The sequence below is a fragment of the Platalea leucorodia genome (assembly GCF_965183815.1).
Source record: "Platalea leucorodia genome assembly, chromosome: 9".
NCBI classification, from domain to species: Eukaryota; Metazoa; Chordata; class Aves; order Pelecaniformes; family Threskiornithidae; genus Platalea; species Platalea leucorodia.
The window spans coordinates 2,735,994-2,759,828 of NC_138831.1; the positions used below are offsets into that span (position 1 = coordinate 2,735,994).

The 23,835-nt window shown below is 43.4% G+C and overlaps 1 protein-coding gene across 11 annotated transcripts in view; it reads right to left on the bottom strand.

Moving 5' to 3' along the window:
- Positions 1-23,835, bottom strand: part of EEFSEC (eukaryotic elongation factor, selenocysteine-tRNA specific) — a 212,774-nt gene that overhangs the window by 73,266 nt on the left and 115,673 nt on the right. For 7 of the 11 annotated variants that reach the window (XR_014229216.1, XR_014229217.1, XR_014229218.1 and 4 more), the window contains one exon: positions 5,925-7,560. Coding sequence is in view for 2 of the 11 variants with exons in the window: in XM_082322203.1 (XP_082178329.1) it covers positions 7,376-7,560 (185 nt within the window). In the remaining 9 variants the exon portion in view is untranslated. Of the gene's footprint in view, positions 1-4,026; positions 7,561-23,835 lie in introns of those variants that run through there. The other 4 variants (XR_014229221.1, XR_014229223.1, XM_082322203.1 and 1 more) reach the window with 4 other exon arrangements.

The following is a 23,835-nucleotide window of genomic DNA, read 5'->3' on the forward strand; positions in this document are numbered from 1 at the left end:
AACTCTATGCCTAAATCTCAAGGTATGAAAAAAATCCGTGACAGAAAATTAGAAGCATGCTCGTTTCCCCTCCTGCATGAGCTGCATTCTGCTCCAGTGCATGGGCACTCCCTATGCAAAAAAATCACTTTTGAAGCTAAGCGTCCTTCGGAGCCGTGCACACGTTACAGGTCACTCGCCCTCTCCCTCCTTTCTCAATGCCTCAGCCCAAGGGTTTAAACACACAGACAGGCCCAACTCTCCCATTCTTTCACTACAAAGAATGCAGAGGACGCTCTACACGGCGAGGAATTCCAGAAGAATCAGACAAAACCAAGTAAGTGGGTAGCAAAGAAGCAAACAAGCTTCAAAATAGATAAATACAAATTAATCCATCTAGGCAAAAAATACACGATGCTAAGCTTCGAGTGGGGAGTTACAATTCAGGAAAGATTCCCGAGTATTCACTCAATTCTCTACAATCACTGGCTCAGTGTGTGGTGACAACCAAGAAGTGAATCACCAGAAAGGATGCTGTTGGCAAGACAGAAATCATTGCTATGCTACAATATAAAAATGTGCACTTTATGTTCTGCAGTAATAAGAAAGGATGGGGCGTTATGGAATACACATAGGCAACGAAAACATCTCGGATACCTTATTTTTGGGGGGAGTTATTTTGGTTATTTCCAACTCCTGAACAGTAAGCAACTTTTCTTTCTTCCAACATTTATCTCCAGACACCCTGTTTCCATTTCTTATGTCCTCATACACAGTGTGATCCACATTCTGCAGAAAAGAAATCGCATGAAGAAATTGCACCCATTAAAGCAGGTGGGCACCGACACAAGTAATCTGTGAATAACTTGACAGTGTCTAGAAGAGCTTCTGAAAGACCTCGATCTTTTCCAGGTGATAAAACAGTATTCTCATAGAGGGTGCAGAGTTCAACCCAGCTTTGGGTAATGTGAAGTTTAAGAAAACTAGACAATGGATTGCTTGCTTTAGCTAAAGGGAAAAAAAGTTAGGCCAAAACCACTGTGTGGGGGTCTAAGTTTCAGCTTGTCCTTATGGAATGCTGTTTTGGGAATGACTTCACCATGAGGGCACGGATTACTCCTAATTGTCAGACTGAAGTTATAGGTACTAAAATATCAGTTTTCACAGACAAATAGTATAAAAGAACTGGTTCCTACACGTCTGAATGGGGGCCATATACAGCCTAATAAAAGCAATTTTGCGGTCCAAGGAGGATGGAGTCTGATTGACACGAACGAGGCCCTTGAGAAATCTAAGAATGAGCAACCAAAACACAAAAAGACTGCGTGACTTCAAATCAAAGGAAAAGAAACTGATCTAAACAGAACCTTCTAGAGCTAATGAACAGTCTAGATTTCTTAAAGGATCATAAGCAATCAGATCAGTTTAGCCAAAACACCAGCACAATAGTGCTAAGCAGGCACCTCAGTCACTACCAGGGTTGTTTTCGTTTAGCAGCTCTTGATCCAGACCTCAAATTACCTTTTAGTTAAGAAACATGAACCAGAACAGACAGGACTGGCAAGGACTCAATAGTCAAAAAGACAGTCATGTTTTTAAGAACGAGCCTTGGAGTGCAAGGTAGGGCTCAGATTTACCAAAGATCTTGCAGGGTTTTTCTGATTCTGTTTTGAGTTCCTTTCACAGCTGATCCTGAGCATGAGTTCCAAAAAGAAAAGAATTATATAGGATTCTCTCTCCTACCATTTATTAGGAAAGAAAGAACACCTATCAGAAACGCGTGGTTCTGAGACAAAGAGGTGCCTCGGAGCATTCATCTTTGACAAGCACCAGTCACCTTGAGGTGGGGCGGAAAGAAGATAGGAATCTTGCACACTGATTATCCCCTCCTGGAAAAGCACTCGTACCAGATACACTGGGCTGGTTTGGGCTGGGGTAGAGTTAACTTTCTTCACAGTAGCTAGGATGGGGCTGTGTTTTGGAGTTGTGCTGGGAACAGCGTTGATAACGCAGGGATGTTTCAGTCCTTGCTGAGCAGCGCTTGCACAGAGTCAAGGCCTTTTCTGCCTGCCCCCCCCAGCAGCGAGCAGGCTGGGGCACAGGGAGCTGGGAGGGGACACGGCCGGGACAGCTGCCCCCAGCTGCCCCAGGGATATTATATCCCACACCGCAGGGCGTCATGCGCAGCGTATAAAGCTGGGGGGAGGAGGAGGAAGGGGGGACGTTCGGAGGGATGGCGTTTGTCTTCCCAAGTCACCGTTACGTGTGATGGAGCCCTGCTTTCCCGGGGATGGCTGAGCACCTGCCTGCCCATGGGAAGCAGGGAACGAATTCCTTGTGTCGCTTTGCTTGCATGCACGGCTTTTGTTTTACCTGTTAAACTGCCTTTATCTCAACCCACGAGTTTTCTCCCTTTTACCCTTCCGATTCTCTCCCCCATCCCACCGGGGGGAGCGAGCAAGCGGCTGCGCGGGGCTTAGTTGCTGGCTGGGGTTAAACCACGACACATACAAATAACAATAAGGAACTGTAATAGTTACTAAGAGATGGAAAACCTATTCTATCCTAAACTCTAAGTCCACTAACAACTGGAACTAAAACCAGCACTGCACGTACAGCAGGAGAGACTCCGTATTTTGGCATTGGCAACGGGAAATAAGCAGACCCACCGTACTCTTTCTCCTCTTACATACTGTCTTCGGTGGAGCTACAACCATATCAAATGATGCTTTTAACCTATTTTTGCACAGAACAGTAGGAGAATTTGTGGGGAATCCCAGAGGACTATTGCCCTTTCTCCAATATCTGGCTTAAACACAACCTCCCCAAACCCTTGAATTCCTTCTAGATGCCCATCACCTGGCAAGACCGGCCTCACGAGAAACTGCAGCCCTGCAGTTCTTCCCCTTCTCCCAGGCTCAGCAGGTTAGCTCCCTGTGCTAGGCTTTATCTTAAAATTATTCTATTTATATCCTCAGTAAGTTCATTTAAAACTCACGTTTGTAAATAAAGAGCTTTTCAGCTCACTGTGAATATTAAACTAAAAGGAAAACACGAGTTTTTGAAACTGCTAATAACTAGCATTCCTCTGCTGCCTTTCATCCTTCATTTCACAAGATCCCAGAGCAATTTACAGATGTAAATACAGAGCTGCTCTCCCAGCAGCGAGGCAGACAGTCCCGGGGTGGAACATGGCTGCACCACCACAACTCCCGATGGCGCTGGGCTCCCACTTTTGCTCTGCCACCCTGTGGCTGTTCAACCGCACAACTCCCGCGAGCCAGCGAAGCGCCTACTGCCCAGAAAGAGACGTCTCGTACGCGCCAAGAGCTCCGCCAGTGCGGATGGCTCATTTTTCCAGAGTCAGGTACTTGCAACCAGTTAACACAAGTGGTGGGAAGTGAGGAGAAGAGCTATTTTCAACGGAGCCTTCCCAGGAAACGCACCCAGAGAGGACACTGCTACTCCTGGGTTTGGTCAACAGACCAGAGTTACCAGCTCTGCCCCCGTCATTAAATGCACCGTCGTTTTAGATAGAAACTGTTCTTTGAGAGGTGGGCTGCAAGCTTGATTCAAAATCTTCGTTATCAATGCCAGCGCATACCCCATTTTTAGGTGGGGAGATTTAGTTTTGATTCCAAGTAAAGGATGCCACCTACTGAATCCTTGCTACCAAGATTGCACGCTTTGACCCTCACGGCTCAAGACTTCTGGCAGGATCACAAGCCAGACTGCAGTCCCAAAATAAACTCCAAGGAAAAGCAGAAAACAGGCTTGGAAAAACAAAGCTTTTCTCACTGCTCCTCTCCCCACAACCCAAAGACGCATTACTCACCGAACATCTGCACAGCCATAATAATTTCTAGTTTTGCAACACTGACAACCTTAGCGGTATTAAAAAACCTCCTTACATCTTTATTCCATTTTGGATTCATTATAATACAGTCCGACAATATATGCTAGCACAGTACATTCTGCAACATCTAACCCCTGTTCCCAGTTGCCGTTCTTAACTTCATGGCTTAATGACACAGAGTCAGTAGATCACAATATGACCCTGTTAATATTTTTTTTAATGCCATTTTTACAAATTACAGCATAATGCACTGATTACAAGGATGAAAGGAAAGTCTCTATGTCTGTCTGGAAACCAAATAAAAGAATGTTTGAACATCTGTTCATCCTACAAATGTCTTTAAAAGCTTTGATTTTCCCATAATCATTTTGTTCCACCATTTCACCCTTTTTCAAATGTGTATCCAACAGCCTCAGGACAGCAGCCAGAGATCTGCAGTAACAGCACATTATAATCAAAGTTCTCGAGCACACTTAAGTTTTCCTTTTGGAATTAAAAACGGGGAAAAACACAAAACCAAACCCCAGTACTTCAACAGATACCTTCCCAGCTGTCCATCCTAAGCAAACCTCTGCTGGGGGGGGGGGGGGGTGCAAAATGAAAGGACAGGGCTTTGCATGGCGGATTACAAAGCACAAGGACAGGACACGGCAGCGGGTGAAGGGACTCGCAGGAGGCACGGCACGCGTGCCCCCAGCCAGCCTGCCCCTGCTGGGTCAGTACTAGCTGTCCGCGAGACTCTGCCCGAGTCACAGCCGACGTGCCTGAACACGGGCGGTTTCTCACCGCACACAGGAGCTGGTGTAAGGTGCAGGGCAAGAGCCTTCCCCACCATGCTGGGCTCCCAGCGCTTCCCATCGTGCTGGCAGGGCTCCCCGAATTTACATCTCCTTCTCCAGAGGCAAGAGCAGAGCCAGAACAAGGAGAAGCAATGAGCAAAGATGAGAACACTGAGGAGGAGGTCAGGTCTTGGACTAAGAGGATGGAAAAAAGATGCTGAGCTAGTACACGAGTCTGGAAATGAGATAGAAGATGGGGGGAAAGATTTGAAAAAGTGTATTACAAGAGACTGGACAAGAAAGGGATGGAGGTCCAACTCTGGGAGTTGTTGCTGCTCCCTTCCTTGCAGCCCCCCAAGCAAATAAACCACGGGACCCTCAGCGCTAGAAGACCTTTCAGCCAAGCACAGGGCTGCAAAACTAAGTATTCAGGACTAATGGGTTTTCAAACGGATCAAGTTCTGTAACAACTGGCTCACTGATCCTGCTATGGGCAATCCACAATGTAGAGGGGAAAACATTAATCAGATAGCACGCATTTTTACAAAAGACTACCACGTACACTGACAGCCTCCTCTCCAGAACTATTCAAAAATGCCTTAACAAATGAGAAAGACAAAAACCTGTAAGTGCACGGTTAACAACTCTGGAGCAGCCAGCAATACCTTACAGCAGGACACCTCTCATGATGACTGCCCTTTTCTCTCCAGAACTCCAAGCAGAGTTAGCAGGATTTAGTGACCCATTTAAAATTCAGAAAGGACATCAGAACTATACAGCTAAAAATGTAAGTTCCTTAATAATCCACTTTTGATTTTTTTTTTTAATGAGAGGTTTTTTTATGCTAATAATTGTTAGACTAACCTGGGATGGCAATAATGGCATTCCTTCTATGTCATCTGTTTCTCTAGCTTCCGTCACTGCAGTATCTTAAGCAGAGGTAACAGTGCAGTGTACAAAACAGGATTTGATAAAGGCTTAAAAGAAAGATAACGTAATAAATATTCTTTCCAAAGACTGCCTTTGGGGGTGTCTGGGAAGAGGAGAAAAACGGGGAGGGAGAGGTGACAGGGATGTGAAATGCATTTTTTTCATTACAGAAAGATACATTTTCCAGCAAGGCTGGCAGCACGAGTCACATTAAGCCATAGCTGAAGTTGCTTGCCTAATTCCTCTGGGATCACGCTGAAAGCATACCCCATAATCTTAAGGGATGTGCTAAAGCTTTGCTGGGACTCACTCAGCAGAAACTGTTTGGGATTATTCCACAAAGCACTAATTCTGTTCTGATTTAAAGGGGCACCACCAACCTAGTTTAAACACCAGACTTGCCCTGTCTCACGACTGTCCAGCTGTAAACATCCTCTCAATAGCTGATATTTTTGCCATTTGTATCCACTTTGGTTACCTAGAAATTAAAAGGAAAAGAAAAGGACTGAAAAAAACAGGATCATGTTAGCGCGATGGACTCACGCCCATCAATGGATGTTTGATTAATAACACTTTAAGTGTTATTAATAACAATTATAATATCATTAATGAGCATAGCCATCTATTGTAGTTATTTACCTCCACGTGCAACTAATGCACTTAGATTATACATGTGGTCATCTTTTATGGCGGGCTTCAGCGAAGGGTCGCAGGCTGCTATTTAAACACCAACGAGCAGAAGGACTCTTTTTGTTCCAAAGGCAGGAACTAACATTTTCCATGCTGCCAAGCCCGAGTCCAATTTCTGTTCCATATTGCAGCTTTCGTACCTGTGGAATTATTGTTAGTTTTCATGTTAAGGCGTCCTATGCTTCGTAAATAACAGAGAAGGGATAGTACCAGTGCTCTCCTTCTTATGAGCCCAGGACATGAAATTGAGAGGAAGAACTAAAGCAGCCATGAAATCCCTATTAAACAACTAACGGTTTCTAAAGCATCTTGGAGATATTCACTTTACAAGGCTTATGCTGCAATCTTCTATCATTATTTAAATGAAATGGAGCCCTCGACTATTTCCAGAGGCAACTTTTTCTTTCACACACAAAAGACATTTTTGCTACAGAGAAAGAAAACAATTCTGGAGTAGGATTCACTGCAAAACAGGCAGGAAATTCAGAAAAGCTATATAAAATGGCACTGAAGATAGGTTCTGAACCTTTGGGACAGCAAGCAGAACAATTAAGACTCTCAGTTACACACATCATTATGTTTAATATGAAAAACATTTCTAGATATAAATCATATTTATAAAAAAGATCCATACCATCTCTCAGATAGCATCTTACATAGCTGCAGCTGAAGGAATGTGAAACATCCATTTTAGGTTTCACCTATTATATCACAGGCTTTCTGTCCCCCACTTTGCTCGGGGAAGTAAACCTAGACTAATCAGCTTCACTTTGCGGGTTGCATGAAATTCACATCTTGACTAGATTTACATTAACATTGGTGGAAAACTTTTAAATCAAGAGAAACTTCAAAACAATTCTCAAGAAAAACGCTGTTATTGGAGCGCACACCCGAACGTGCTCATCCGGCAGGTGACATTCTCCAAGAGGCCGTAAAGATTCACATTGCAAAGATGACAAAATAAGCAGATTCTAACAGAACAAAACCAGATTGCAGAGATTTTGGGAGGGAGCACATAGTCAGCAGGAGCTTCCAGGCTCTGTCTGGGAGAAGGGAACAGGTCTGATGTGTTCAGACAAGAAACACATTCCACCTGAGTTCATTTCAGATTCTGGTCTTTCAGGCGTGATCAGGTGCTTCCTCAGGATTGAATCATTTTCTTCTGTGTGTCAAAGACATATCTTTTGAAGAGAAGAGAGATGGTCACAGGTTGAGCTGAATCATTCTTGCTGCTTTCATCCTCTTTGCTTGGATCCCCCTTCCCTGCCTTCGATTTCTTCTTGGAGGCAACAGTAAGAAGCATCTTGGTATCTGGCTTCAGCCCATCTGTAAAAAAGGAGAACACGCATGACAAACGCGCTCAACATCACATTTCAGTATAACTGGAAAAAATGAACAGGCAAGTATACTGCTGAAACGAACCAAAGAACATAAGACAGTAAATCAGGTGCATTAGCAAAGTCACATTTCTGCATCCCGCTTCTGGAATACGGTAACTCGCATGAAAAATAAAAGAAGCCTTCGAACGCAGTTCCCAGAAGTGATACCCCAAATCCAGTGCAGTATCCTGGCTGTGTCCTTCAACAGCTTTTAAACTATTAAATACAGGCAGCAATTTAAACAAGCCAGAGCAACTAGCCTAGCCTAAGCTTTTTACTCAGCAGACCTTCCCTATTGTTTACCCACATCTCCCAAAGTTTCTTCTCATCACTAAGAATATTTACAAAATAAGTCACAAATGAAAAACAACAACTGGTAAAACACTAAAATTATAGAGAGTCCTAAGAGTCAGAAGGTTCTTGCATGTCTTCAGTCTATTTCCCAGACCTGCCAGAAACACACAGCTTAGCTTTTAACAAAGTAGAGAGTTGTGTGTTTGTTTGGGGGTTTTTTTGGTTGCTTTTTTTTGGCTAACACAGTATTTGTTGAGGGTTTCAGCTGTCACTTCTTAGGGGAACCACAATTAACCTGTGCAGGATTCTGGGGATCCAATTTAAGTCTTTCTCCAGACATTCGTACCAAAGAAAAATATTTGTCCTTTTCTTCCTAAATGGCTAGGGTTTATTGCACCTTTCTCTTTTCTTTTAACTTGACGCATTGGTGACATTTTAGATAAGGAATGCAAGACAGCAAAGTCCAAAGAAACGCTGTAAAACAAGAGAGATGCAGCTCCTAAAAGGCCACTCCTGAAGAACTGCTTTCTTAAAGCAGAAGACAGCAAGCTCCTTGGCAGCTTATTCGGCACCACCCGAGCGCCCTGCAACGTGGTTCTCGGGCATCTGGCCAAATTCAGTTCAGGTATTTTTAACCTGTGGTCTCACATAACCTTATCTCAAACACTTAATCGCCTGCTCTCCCCTCATATTGAAATTCAGATACGGATTCTCATATCCCAGCCCGACAAAAAGATCGAGATGCTTATGATTTACTGGAGACAGGAGGTCTACAAGCGCAGGCGATTTGCTCCAGCACAGACAGAGCCAGAGGCGCTTCGGGCGGGCTGCGGGGGACGCAGCGCCAGAGCCCACCTCCCCAGCTTGCTGCTCCCGGCGGCATCCCCACCGCGGGAAGGGAGGAACCGGGAATCGCGGGAGGCAAACCAGGCAACTGCCCATTTGGCATTTCGTAGCCAGAGGTCGTGAAACAGCCCTGACGCCCCGCAGCGCGGCCATGGGCAGGCTTTTGGAGATAGCGGGGTCTTGCTTCTTTTAAAAAAGTGCAAGGGCACAAGAGAAGAGAAAAGCAACACATTATGTATCTAACTACACAAACTACGATTTACACTAAGGCTGCAGAAGTCCAGCATCAACTTTGCAGAGTTCTGCAAGATCTCGCATTTCGCAGTCAAGGCAGCAGCCATTTTCTCTTTTCAGAAGGCAGAATAAAAAAAGAGAGCGATGATTATTTCATTGTGAAAATAACCGAGACTTTTTCCTTGATGGCAGAGAAGTCTGATAATGACTATCTTTGCACGTGTAAGGTTCAATTAATCAAACTAGATAATGCGGTGTTGCCTGACCACATATTTATTATATGGTTTTATTACACCACGTAGTCACATTTGATGCAGCTGTTTCGATTTTTTTAATTGGATGCTTTCTTATAAATCCCATTAATATCATTAGCCTTACAATCACTCCATCTTCATTACAAAAAATAATTTATCACTACATGAAAAGCAACTTCTTTCCTATTTGGAAAGCTCTGAGAACATCTTGGGTGCTGCTAGAAAAAAAAAATAGCAACAGTCAAAAAAAGAGGAAAACAAAATAAAACCAGCAAAAAGAGTGACCTCGCACAGTCCCCTCTACCTTTGCAAGCTTTATTTCATATTGTAGGTTTTCTACTGTTTTGATCAACCTAATTTTAAGTGTCCCTGAACAGGGTTTCCTCCACACTCCTGGGAAGACCATTTATTTTTTTGGACAAAGAAACATTTCGTTTTGCTTTCTAGTTGGTTTCCCTTTCTGGGTCTTATCACTACTACTAACATTGCTGTTACTGGCACATTACTGTTTAAGAAAGATGTTTAACTAAATCCTTTCAGAAAGACACACTTTAATTAAAGCAAACAAATCCTAAAACACTTCTATTTATGTTAGTAGGCTTCACAAGACTCTAATTTCCAAAAAATGCTAATTGGCGGAAAGGAGAGAGGAAGGGAGGAGGTGTGGCATTAAAATTGCAGCCAAAGTTTTCCCTCGCGGGTATCTGAAGCAAGGCACCCAGGCTGCCACTGCGGAGCCCCGTCCGCAGCCCGCGGGGCGGCGATGCCCCGGGCAGTCGGCTGCTCGCCCCGGAGCAGGCGCTCGGCTCCGGCAGCGAGCGGGGTAACTCCCGGCAGCGGGGATGAAATACCCGCTTTGGATAAACCCAGCCTCAAAACCTGCCGGTGACATCAAACGAGCGCTTGGACTGCCCGACACGTCTGAAAGCCATCATCTTAGGCGTTCGGACAAAGCTGCCACCTTAGGTGTTTAAACAAAGAATCTCATGTTTGAAAAAATTCGTTTTCACGCAAAAAGGTTATGTTGCACATGGAACTGCACTGGGGAAAATGTATTTAATACTGAGCATCTGACCTTCTTCCACCCTATCGCTACCTGCCACGTATAGAGAAGTAAAAATACAGCTCACCTGCAGCCCTTAACACCTATTTGGATCCAAATAGAGTATTATGGGTAAAAAGTTTACAGAAGAAATAGAAGAACATGGTAGTTCCTACCAGTGAAACGATGGGCTGGCAGCCAAAGGCAGCTTAGGTATTATTAAATTCACAAGGTATCTAAATTACCTAATCGGATCCCATGGCCCTCATTCCGCAAACAGATTAGGTGGCTGGCATCGTACCCTAGCAAACGGCATTTGCTGGTTTTCTGCTCTGGTGCCAGGAGGTCTCGGGGCTGAAGAGGCTCTGCGCCGGGCGCAGCACAAAGGAGCAGGCAGGGAGAGCCAGGCGGGGAGGCACCGTCGGGGTTTCATCTACCTCCCCGCGTTTCTCGCGTTACACGCAATGCGTGCTTTACATTTTACAAAACCAAGGAAATGAAGGGAAATATATCTGTCACCGAAGAAGACATCAGACCTTTAATAGCTGAAATGACGGATATTTTTAGATGGAGGTCTAGTTTAACTTACTTACATTAAGGGTCTAATCTCTCCTGAACAATAGCTATGTTAGCTTGAATACACAGTGAGAAATCTGTTCCATTAATTAAGTGCTGCCTGTACTACTCGGATTTGTAGCAAATGTTAATAGATTTTTTTTTTTCTTCCTCTGTTGGACAATTACTTTATTTTGCCAAGTTGCTAATGGATTAAATTGAAAAGGTCCGTGTGTTAAAAAAAGACTTTAGCTTCAAAGTTCTAAAGAAATGCCTTGCATACAACAGTGGGAAATACCTATGTATTAATATTATTAATGGGCAGTCCTCAGAGGCACATAAGATATCTGAACGCTTAGCAGACTCATTCCCACCCACCATAACCATGCCTGTAACAAGAAGTGCCCAGACAGGTCCTATGTAAGATGTACTCGTAGCATCAACTAACCCAAGTTAGATACGAAAATCTAGTTGTAAAATAGTTTAATCCACTTCATTCTTGTAGTTTCAACTACTATTGATAATTAACAAATAAGAATACAGGCTCCTAACATAATATCCTTTGTCTCAGCATGGTCTCAAAGATTTAATGGAAATTGAACTATTTATAATTGAAAAAAACCCCTGAATTTTCAAATTCAAATGAAAAACAATACCTCATCAGGAAAAATATTTTCCAGGTCTAAGAACAGTTTCACTTGCACAGAATAAAGGATAAATGCAATATTTTACACAATTTTCACAAAAAAAAGCTAGCTGCTTCGTGATTCGCAGTATCTTATGTAGTTAAATGCATTGCAGCCCGGAGTTTTACAATTACTCATGCGAGAGGCTTGCATGGAAACACGCAGGTTTCAATAACTTTGTACGGAAATTTCACACTGCAGAATTCTGGACCTGTTCTTGTGTATAAACATAGGAAATAAATTTTGCTCTCCCCGCCCATGAAGAGACTCCTATCTACGCAAGTTTTAAGGTTTCTCTAAGGCTTCCTTTTCTCCATGTGCTCACCAGGCCTCCCTGGAGCAGGGAGGCAGCGAAGCCTCGTGCCGAACCCCCCCGCTGCCCCCAGCCCATGCACAGTCTCCATACCAGGCTGCTGGGGGCTGCTGGCCAGCAGACAAATCACAACAAACACGTAAAGCGTATAAATGTCCGTAACCGGCACGGTTTACTTTAGCTTTGTTTTTACTACTACTACTTCAGCTGGAAGGAGGACGAACACTGATGCAGCTCCTCCAGTTCCTTTTGCTAATCCAACAGCAGGATGAAGGAGCACTGCTGTGCTTTTTCCCCCTGTACATTTTTACCTCAGTTGTGACCTGCAAGCTTGGATCCTACTTTACCTTTTACTTAATATTGTCATTCTTTATCAACCTCCTCGGTCTTTTTTTTTTTTTTTTTGCTATTAGTCTTCTGCTCCCCTGCTCCTTGAGAAGGTCTCCAAGGGTGGTCTCTCCTCTTCCTCCTAAGCCCAGCTCCCTCTTCCTTGACTCCCAATTCCACTTGCTATTCTGCCCTTCAGGAATTTTTTTCCTCTTTCCTTTTCCAACTTTATTTTTCAGATTTCCCATCTCCATATTTCTATTTCCCATTTCCACAGATCTCTTCAATATTTAGGAATAGTCCTATCTCCTTCAAAGCTAATGAAACGTTGTGTTTGAACGGAAGATTTTAAGGGCTGAATCCCAGACACAGTGTAGATGAGAAGCAAGATAACGCAGTGTCTCCTTGTAGCCCAGCCAGAGGCAGGAGTAATTTTTAAGCAACTGATAAACACATCCTTGAAAACAGGTGTGATAATACAGGTGCAGGGCATGCTCTCCAGCACAGCCAAGGAGAAGAATTTATTTTGCTGAGCTTCAACAACTCCATTCTCATATGCACACTTGTAAAAAAGCCGACTGCTAACTATCCTAGCTAGCACCGATGAACATGAAGGGATATGCATGGATGATTACAGTTTTCTTACAGCATTAAAAATTGTAACGAGGAAAAAAAAAATCATGTTAAAAAATTTCAGGTCTCCTGATTCATTACAACTTTGCTTGCAGGTCAGAATTAAAAGTTCATCCTACCAATAGAAAAATCAGCAAAGGTATTACACCAGCTACCTGCAACGGTACTTGCCATGGTTTGCTAGGAAAGCTCTGGCTCAGAAAATATTCCTTTTTGCACTCAATATTAAGAAATTCGTAGACTATTCTTGCCCTGCTGATATCTCCAAACCTCCCATTCCATTCAGGAATTTGCGAGCAGAGATTCAGTGGGAAACTGAACTTTGTTTTTCCCTTCTGCAAACAAAATATCCTCGTCACTCCCCTTGAACGCTGCAGGTAGAAGACTCAACTACCTGCAACTTCTTGTCTCCTGTCAGCATTCAAATGTTAAAAATTGACTGAACATCAGAGAACAAGTTAACATAGCGCATTTGACATTGGAAATAATTTTTATCCAAGGCAAACGTAACTGTTTAATACGACAGGCAGACATTTTTCTTCCTAAGTGAAGGCAAAAAAGAGCAAAACTTGAAAGAGGCAAAGTGGGCGATAATCCTCACGCACAATGGATTATTCGTAACAGCTGGTTTTCACAATTTCAGGATTTCCTTAAACTGAACCCTCAGAGCCTGAACACTTATTACACAGTTAAGGAGTGTATGCCTGCATCAACTCTCTGGCTAACGGAGAGTACAAAGGCTGGTTGACCTGAAAATCAGAAATAATCAGAGCCCCGGAGGGAGACATCCCCGCCACGGTCCGACGCAGAGGGGCTGCGCTGGGCAGTGGGCAACGACCAGTCTCTCCCCCGCTTACTGCAATGATGGACCACTGAAAGGAAACTTGTTACTAGTACTGCAGGACTCGAGAATCCAGGACTTCAGTACAACACAATTATAAACTAATTTTTTTTTCTTGCAACAGCGATATATATTCATCCAAGACTTAAAAACATATTTACCTACGTTCAAAGAGGGGTACAAGGTTCAAATACAGTACTTATCTGTTTCACATTCTGATCAACTTCAAAACAAGAAGAACAAATCTATCACTGGTTTCCTGCAAAATTAAGAGCAATGCCAGTGGCGCAAGTGTTGGCTCTCAGAGCCCCGCAACACACCAGCAAGCACGTGCTTGTTCTCCCCTAGTCCCAAAACATGTCAGTAGCTCTAAAAAAAAAAAAAAATCATCATTAATCTGTGCCCTAAAATCCATGAAAAACTCATACAATTATCCCTAAAGTAATGTTCTGGAGTTTTGATTCAAACAAAAAGCAGAAGCATCCCAAAATCAGAGGATCAATTTGCCGAGCCCCTCCTGTTACAGTGATCTCTACAGTCAGACAGAAAGGACAAGAACAGCAGAAAATGTAACATCCTGTTGCTTGAATTCTCTGCTAAAGATAGCCAAAATCTACCTTTTGACTTTATTGAAGCTAAGGTGGTCATTTTTCTCCTTCAATATCCCAGCAAAAACCCCTGAGCTGATCAGGAAAAAGAGTATCTTTTCCAAGCCTTCCAAGATCTTTTCCAAGCCTTCCAAGGACAAAGGTACCACGTTACTCTGCCCACAAACACTGCGATAGGAACACCAGGTGTGTCACCCCACACCTAGCAGACGGGATGACCGGTCATCTACAGGCTGCTGGCCCTGTCTAACTTGGCATCCCATCTGCCCGCCATGAATATATGGTGCTTCAGAAAGGGCAGGGGTGACAACTGTGTCCTGAGCTAACTAGAGCCCAGGATCAGGTAGGAATTCTCCACCTGACATCAGGGTCAATATGGCAACACCTACCAACCTTTCTAGCCAACAGATTCAAGTACAGTGCTCCGACAGGAGCTGATCCACTCTGCTCCTGGGCGTTCATCACCACGATAACAAGCATAGTATGATTACCTAGACGATTTCGGTGTAATAGTTGACCAGAGATTCACTCAAGAAACAAGGGATACTCCTTTCCTTGCTACCCTCAGGATTTGAGCTTCAATTACTTTCACAGATCAGGCAATGGACTGTACTTACGTAAATCCCTTCACAGTTCTCCAGTAATTCTCTTTTCAGTTCACACCACCTTTTCCCACATCTCTTGTCAGCTCTCTCAAATATTCTGCTACTGTTTCAAACTCCAGAGTAGATTCATTTTTCCCCTCTGGCTGGTAGAAGATCTGCTATTATCACCTTGCCTGGCTCGTGAATATTAACAGGACTACAGCACGAAGTTGGCCAGGGAAAGCAATCAACGCCCAAGGAGACCGGAAAGTTGACTCCTTCCTTCCAAACAAGAATTGCACTAATGCCCTGGTGCGGTACTTGGGATCGACACAAACCAACCGTAACTCATTGTTTGATGACAGAGACCAGAAAAAACTATCTTACAGCCACTTTGAGCAGAAGTAGACTGCCCCGTGTCCTGACCAAATGCTGTTGTGACAGCCAGCCTGCACCAGCAGAGTAATTCCCGCAGCCTCAGCTTGGTATGCTCTGTTTGGAAACCCTTAACTACACCAAAACGTTTTCCCATAAATTGGGGAACAGCTGCCCCACACCACATCAGAGAAGACTGCAGTTCAGTGGTGAAATGAATTGAGTCTTGTGTATCAATTTGTTAAGTTTATACAGGCTTTTGGACTGAAAAACATTATTATAAGAGGTGGCACTACTGGAAATAACATGGATTTCATTATGGGCTCCTGCTTTGCAGGGAAAGAGCTGCTCTTCCTTGATGAGGGAGACAGAAGCTGTTTTAATTCAAGAGGCTGACCTAGGTGAAGTTCAGGCCACCGCTGTATTCAGAAGGCTCTCACATCAAGCCGGACACAACCCTTTCAAGCTCAGTGCCAATTCTACACAATGGCTTGAACTGCACTCTCCGGCAGTCCTTAAAGGCACATTCTGTATCTTGGCTTTTGCTGCAAGCAATCAAGAAAGAATGCAAGAAAACAAAACTGTTTCCCAAGCACTGCTTGCTGGTGCCATAATTAATATAATCAAACAATTCCACAAATTGCTTCCAATTGCTGGCGTCACTTTCATGTGCAGAGCCAGACTTTCAAAGAAGGGCCCTTCTTGTCCTACATCCTTACGCTGGTAACCCTCGCTTCACACAATAGTAAACAAGGCCTCGCTAAATAGTATAGGGTAATTTGTACTGTAATAGGTCCCCAAGGCACCATGGACACAATTTGAAATGCCATCTAATTTTTCTTTTTAATTAAAAAAGCAGTTACTATATTTAAACAACAACACAAAAAAGTTCAGAGGGGACAGACTGGAGTTTCCCACAGCTCTCTGGGAGTTTTCTCAAGGTCAGGAAGAGTTTTATAGGCTCAATTGGTACACATTTTTTTCTTTAATTAGTCTGCCATACCCTCTGCATGAAGTCAGCGTCTTGATTTTTCAGTCTGATATTTTTCATATTGCTAAATTGCACAGGCTCCAGGACCCACACCATATCTATCGGCTGCTGACCCGTTATCGATGCCGTACCTCCCTACGCACACCTCGCCTGCCCTTTCCTCTCCTCTTAGTCCTAAGCTTGTCACCTACGCTGAGGACACCCAGCACGCCACACTGCATTGAGAGCGTGCCGTTCATTCACGGTTTTATACTACTCAATTTCCAGCAAGATGATCAGGATATATTATCCAATTTTCCCAAATTTACCTAACATAACCACATTTTAACCTTTTTTTTTTTGGCAAAAATAAAATGTAATAATCAAACACCAGATACAAATGCACCGCTGTCATCTGAAGCCACGTAGCAGGATAGATTTCTGCACTTGACAAATCCCCACTGTGTAGCATACCATTGCTCTACCATCTTATTATTTAAGTAAGCCTATACGTTATTTAAGTCTACACAAGCCTACACACACTTTAGAAGGATATTTGCGGTTCCCACAGTGGGTCTTCCAAAACACACCCTAACCCAACAGTCCCAAATAACAGCTCTGAAATGAAGCGACATACTTGAGATCTTAATTTCTTGGCTAGTTGGCCACCCTGCAGTAGAAATAGGTTGAAAGTACCAAACCTGACCTTGTCTTATAGGCCAACATATATTTCAGCTGCCGTTATGTTGTGTGCCACAACCACTTCTTGGCTAGGCCCTCCTATGGCAACTCTCCTAAAGATGACGACCTTAAACTTTGCACTCTGGGAACATAACTATGACTTGTATGGTCTACACAATTTTTTGTTTCTGGATACCAGAGACTAGCTTTAATACACGTTACACGGGAGACTCCAGTGCACCATGATTACTAGGTCTAGGCTACACAAATTAAGTGTACACACAATACAACGGATCAACTTGCAGAGCTACAAGACAACCACTCCAGTAATCTTTTTGTCCTCAAATCCAACACTATCCCATTAGCCTAAAGGAAAGGATTTTCAAATTAATTTCTGCACAGGCTATATATGTGCTTTCAGTACATTAACAAGACTGCAGTTAACATAGAATCATAAAATGCTTTGGGCTGGAAGGGCCCTTTCCAGGCCATCCAGTCCATCCCCCTGCCATGGGCAGGGACATCCACAACCCGATCAGGTTGCTCAGAGCCCCGTCCAGCCTGGTCTTGAATGTTTCCAGCATGGGGCATCTACCACCTCTCTGGGCAACCTCTGCCAGTGTTTCACCACCCTCATCGTGAAAAATTTCTTCCTTATATTTAGTCTGAATCTCCCCTTTCTTAGTTTAAAACCATCACCCCTTGTCCTGTCACTACAGGCCCTGCTAAAAAGTCTGTCCCCATCTTTCTTATGAGCCCCCTTTAAGCACTGAAAGGCGGCAATGAGGTCTCCCCACAGCCTTCCCTTCTGCAGGCTGAACACCCCCAGCTCTCTCAGCCTGTCCTCACAGCAGAGGTGCTCCAGCCCTCGGACTGTTTTTGTGGACAGCCGATGTATCATACCAGCAACTATTCATAAACTCTGTTTTCACTTGATGGCCGCTCAAGGTCCATACAGTCACTGAGATCACGCCTAAGTGCTATGCTCATCCTTCCAGCATACCTACAGGGAGAGGCAAGTCTCCTACTGATGCTGTGCTTTTAGTCTGCGCGTTCTTCAAACTCCCTGAAGCAAAAACTGAGTGCGTGGAAAATGCCTAGTGCACAACAGGAGCAACTGTGAAAAAAAACAATGGAACTAATAAGGACGTCAAATTATTAATACAAATATACGCAACGTAGTTGGAAGCCTAGGAATGTAGACAGGCTCTTGTTACAATTCCACAATGGAAAAATTACAGGCAGGTCAGCGTGAAATATCCGAGACCATTCAAAACAAAGATGGAACAGTGTCTCAAAATCACAGTTATTGTCACTGGCCCTCTAAGAAAGAAACATCCAGACATCAACACGATGGGTAAAATTTGGGAGAGTCTGTGACGGCTGTTGTACAGGACAGACTTTCACACGTTTTACTGCGGTGGTGGTCCTTGCTGATTAAATCCTCAAATCAAGGACAAAATCACGAATATGTTCCAAAAAGTACAGCTAGGTATGTAGAAACAGATCAAGGAATCACTAAGCATAGGATCTTTCATAATTTTAAAACCCATGGAATATCACATTGGGATTAAATTTCTCTCTGGTGAGGGAGTTCTCGGGCCAGAGCCACACAGCAGTGGGCCAGAAGATATTTTTGACTGGGTTTTTGTCAGTATCCCAGTACCTCTAAAAGAATAAATAAACAAAACTAACACCACTCATGCTCTGTGCACTCAGGTGAGCAGAAACAACCGAAAACATGTTCTGAATTCAACACAAGGGACTAAAATTTCATCAGCCTAGTGAAAAGACAACAACAGAAACAGTACCAATACACAGTCTCTCCAGCAGCAGCCTTTCAGAAATGCATACAATGTGGAAAAAGTTCAGGTTCGCAGATCTGACACGGAATCAAAGGCAATTCATTACAAAGCAGCTTCAAATCAAAGTGCTAGATCCGCAGGCCTGTCTGTAATCCTCCCATCTTGCCTGCAACTCTTGATGTGGAGTAGGCACCACAGACGCCAGTTAAGCTGGACCAACTCCGCTGACACATCCCAGGCATCTGCTGCTCAGTGCTGGTCCAGAGTTTAAGTTTGGCGATATTCATCTTCCCCTGGGCTGCCTTTATAAAGCAATCCTGAACAATGGGACTTCAGAATAAAGAATAAAACATTTAATTTTTTTTTTTTTTAAACTTCTAGGCAAGGGCCTTTAATGCGATTAGAAGGGGGAGGGGGGTTGGATAGCAGCTTTTTCTTTTTTATGTTATGTATATTGTGTGTAAACAAATATGCAATTTGCTTTAAAAAGATAAGGTGATTAAATTTTTATCGGGCTTGTACTCTGTTGTCACCACAACAAAGAGAATTAGGAGAAGGAAAGAAAGGCCTTTTTATTTGAATTATGCTCTTACCAGACGTTCTCTACAGCACAGCTGTAAAGCCACTCAATGTTCTCCAAACAGGCCCTTTGATTGCATTTTATTCAACTTGTTTGCATTTGGAGCAATCGAAAGGAAAAGAACGCTCCACATTTTGATGTCTTAATGTTCCTTAATACCTTCTTTAATTTATATTAAGCTTCTTAACTAGGGTGATGAATTCTTCAAAAACAATAAAGACCTAGTGCAGAAATCTTTCACACACTATGAAAATTGAAATTATAATGTATTCATGGCTTTTTTTTGTTACAAAAAAAACATTATTTAGAAGAAAGATTTAAAGCATATAAAAAAATCCTGAAGTTGTATGAAAATTACTTGATCCACAGAAATAGATGAAAGTTCAAACTAATTATTACAAGGGAAATAAAATGTTGTGGGAGGGTGGAAGAGAAGAAACAGTGTGAGAATGCTGGGTTGCTATGAAGTTTTCAGTCTTTTAATAACCTATAAATTCCTTCTCTATGGCTTTCCACCAAAAAGGATTCGGGAAATTTGTATAATTTTGTTTTACCAAGACAAATTCAAATGTTCGCCAGTTCTTCCTCCTTTTATTATTCACATACTTTTTCCCTAGAATAGCTCTTCAGGTTCACGGTTCCACAGCGTACTTCCCTCCCAGTGTCTTTCGCAGTCTGCCAAGACCAACAGCACGCGCTGAAATTGGTGAAGGTTGTAACGGAGCACGCAAACACCCACAGACGCAGCAGCTTCATGGAGCCGGGTGAGGTTCCCGGACTGGAACAGCATCCACAGGTGGATCTCGGTCAAAAGGGAGGCCGGCTGCATGAGGAAAGCAGGGGTCACGGCATACAAAGTACAGGAGAGGCCACCCGAGGGACAAGACTGGATGGGTTTGTTTTTGCAGGCACTGTATGTTTTCCAGTTATAGTTACAGGATGCACAGTCTGGTGAAGCTTCAAACACTCATTATCTGGCCCACGTAACGAAACTCACTCTTAATGATTCCAGTGTTCTTAAAAATCCCTTCTGCAAAAAGTGAACACAGCTTTTGCTGAGAGTCCATTACGGTGCAAATCAGCCTTAGCAAGGAACAGCCAAAAGAGCGTATTCTTGCTTTGCTTCCCAATTTGTCTACTTTTTTTTTTTTCTTTTTTTTTTGCATAACAATTTTACATTCCAATGCAACTCCTCTAGTTCTCAGCAATACGTACGCATGTATTCTCAGCAATACAGGCGCGTACCTTCCTCCCTCGTCTCCTCTGCAAAGAGGGTTCAGAGCAGAGAGCAGCAAGCCGCGCTGGCACTTCTGCCATCGCCTGCACGGGGCCTGGAGCTCTGCCGCGGTGGCTGGGTGCAGGGAGCGGAGAAACGAGCTTCCGAAGGGAATCCTGAACTACGTCAAAGAATGTGAAATATCCTCTAAATAATGTTTTTGAAAAAGAACGTACATTTTCAGCTGGAATGATTGTTCTTTTCTGTCACCATCCACTGACTGCTCACCTACCTTCCACAAGTCACATTTTTAAGCAAATTCCAGGAAAGCTCAAATTAAAACCCCATGATAAAGCCTGCCACGTTTACAAAAAATGCTTGTGACAAAGCTCACTTAGCTGTACCACCAATCAACTGGCCATGGTAATTAAAACAATTAAAAAAAATGCACATGCTGCCTTTACCATAGAGTGAAACAATGCCGATCTTAATCTAATACGCACGCACCCCGGGTGGATCGGCACCTCCCCGCACGAGCGCAGAAGCGCCAAACCCGAGGAGTTGCAGAGCTGTAGGGATCGCTACGGCGACACCGAAAAACCTCGCTCACCCAGTACCAAGAAACGGCAGGCTGCGTCAACGGCGGCACGGGCCAGCTTTACCAACCACGCCGGCGCCCTCTGCCACGGTGTCACGTTTTCTTCGCGTCTGCCCTACAAACTAATCGCTGCTTTCGCGGGAAACTACAAAGAGGCAAAGCAATGCTAAAACAGACAGTTATTCAAGCACAATAATTGTAACAGGTAACGCCTACTGTATCCCACCTATTACAGCTTTCGTCTGCATTTTTTTAAGGGAGCAAGTACAAATTTTACATATCCTAAACAGTATTTATGTATGTAATCAGTTAGAAGTCTTAACTGTTGTATCTATGAAAGCTTGTGCCTTTAAGCAGAAATGATTCATGAATTTTAATTTGTTTTAAATGTTGAAAAATTCCATCCAAGTAAATTGAGTCAACAAGGCAGCAAAGGATGAAAACGTGTCTGTTTTTTATTTAAAAAAATAAAAAAACTCAAGTCTACACATTTCTTAATCACCCACAAATCCTCTAGCAGTAAAAAACTACTTTGCAGCAACTAAGTTTCCTGCATTTCTTTTAATTAAGACACTATGCTTTTCCCCATTCAGTACATGCTTGTTGAACACTATTGAGCCTTAACTGATTCTCTTTGTATTATTTAACTACTACTATTTTAAAATGTTCTTATAGAAATAAATTAGCCAGTGATTCTGGAATTTGGGAAAGGGGGGAAAGATTTGCAGAATGAGACTCTTCCTGTATGCAGCTTCGATATTATTAATTTCAAAAATGCAAAGCCATCAGCCCACCCTCCAAATAAAAACATTTAAAATGAATATAAGCGTTATTTTTAAAGGCGTAACTTTAGATTTCCCTTCTCAAGACTTCCAGTTCAATCTTTTCATGCTTTTTCTCAGTAATCACAGAGATCAGACGTAAGTCTTTGAATCCAAAGTTACTGTTTTCTAATAATTACTTTAGAGTACTTAGGCTCCAAATAAACAGCAACGCTGACAAAGTCGCAGAGAGTCCAGCAGCAATCTGTTTATAAAGGGGCAGGCACACTGAGTCAGGCTTTAAATGAGATAGCACAAGTCGCAGAGATACAGTGGCACAGACCTAGTGCATATTAAGACCTTAACACCTCTATCCGTGCCACAGCGATACTTCCATTTTTCCAGGCAACCACCCAAGGGCTGGGTTTCCTTCCCCATTACGCTCTTCCTGGGGCACAGGCTGTTCTAAACCCAAGTCAAGTCAAATATCAGAAAACGCAGGTACAGCCTCTGTCCAAGTCCAGGGGAAGCAGATCATATTTAAGGCTGAAGGAGATTAGCTTTCCCGAACCATCCCTAAAAAAAGACTCTTTTCATCCTTCTGAAATTTCCAGGTGCCGATTTGTTTAGAAATAAGAGGTAGGCAATTCACAAGGCTCAGAAGCAGGAATTAATAACAAGCATCCCAATGCCAGGAGCCCGGCTGGAAGAGAATGAATTACAGCAACCTAACTTTCAAGATTCCCACTACCAACGCCAATCTGAGTGTCTGGGTCCGAATCCGACAGCGACAGGGAGAAGGTTCCCAACTAGTATCTCGGGGTGTTACGGCCGTCAGCCCAGCTCCGTGGGCCGATGACCTGGACTGAAGAATCACCGCGCGTTTCCAACACACCAACTCACTTTGACTTGCACTGCAAGAAATCCAACCCCCACAAATAAATTTGGTGTTTCTAGGGAGTGCAGTAAGAGGCAGCATTGGAGGAAAATTAGATTACAGAAGATGTAATATGACCAGTGAAAACACACAAACGAGTTAAAAATAAATTAGCCCCATCACCAAACCCACAAAGGCAGCATCTTGTGTGATGACTGTTGATTCATTAAGTCGGGGTTCCCGTACAGTCCATTTCAGGAGCAGGAGTTCTCGCATCTCAAGATTTATTTTTCTTGACAAATAATTGTTAAACATTTGCCTTGTACTAACATATCACTGTTTATGATATCCTAAACTTACTCAAAGACAACACAGGAATATAGCTTAGCCTATCAACCTAAATGACTTGTGAGTGACCCTACCAAAGCACGGAATATCCTTTGCCCACTGAGTTTTGCCAAAATACTGGATTTTTGAAGGAGGGCGAAGAAAAGATGACAAATTCACACTCAAATTACATTTTCTCTGAAAACTCTTCTATATCTTCCTCCTAGCTCCCATTATGGTGCTACTTCAGTCCACTTTGCACTTCACAGCATCTCAAAAGACATCCAATTAAAGGAAACAGTGTCCCTTCCAATACCCATCTGTGCTTGCGTTCTCTATTTAGACCCCTGCCTCGGGGTTTTAATTCCCTCCACCCTTACTCTCTAGTTAGCCTCCGTGGTCCCGATGTCTCCACTTATTGCTCAGGGCAGAGCTGATCAACTGCAGGTTCTGTGACGGCAACCAAGAAGCCATTTACAATTCCAACAGCTGTTGCTGATTTTGCAGCAGAATCACGGCAAATCTGTGGTTCAAACCTTCCCTCCTTACAAGGAGGAAGAAAACAATAAGAACAATTAAAAAATCCCCAGAAAAGGGAAGGAGTGGGAAAGCATCACGGACAAAGGACACAGCCCGAGCTGATAACGGTTTTGCCTGCGCAAAGCTCCCAACAGAGAGACTGTTACACCACGGCAAGCCAAGGCTGAGGTCCTAGCTTAGCCAGGTTCCTTCCTTCGCAGCAGACACCAGCGGCGAAGGAAGCCTGCAGCACACCACGACATCAGGCGACGTTCTCCTTCTTGGGATGCACAGGC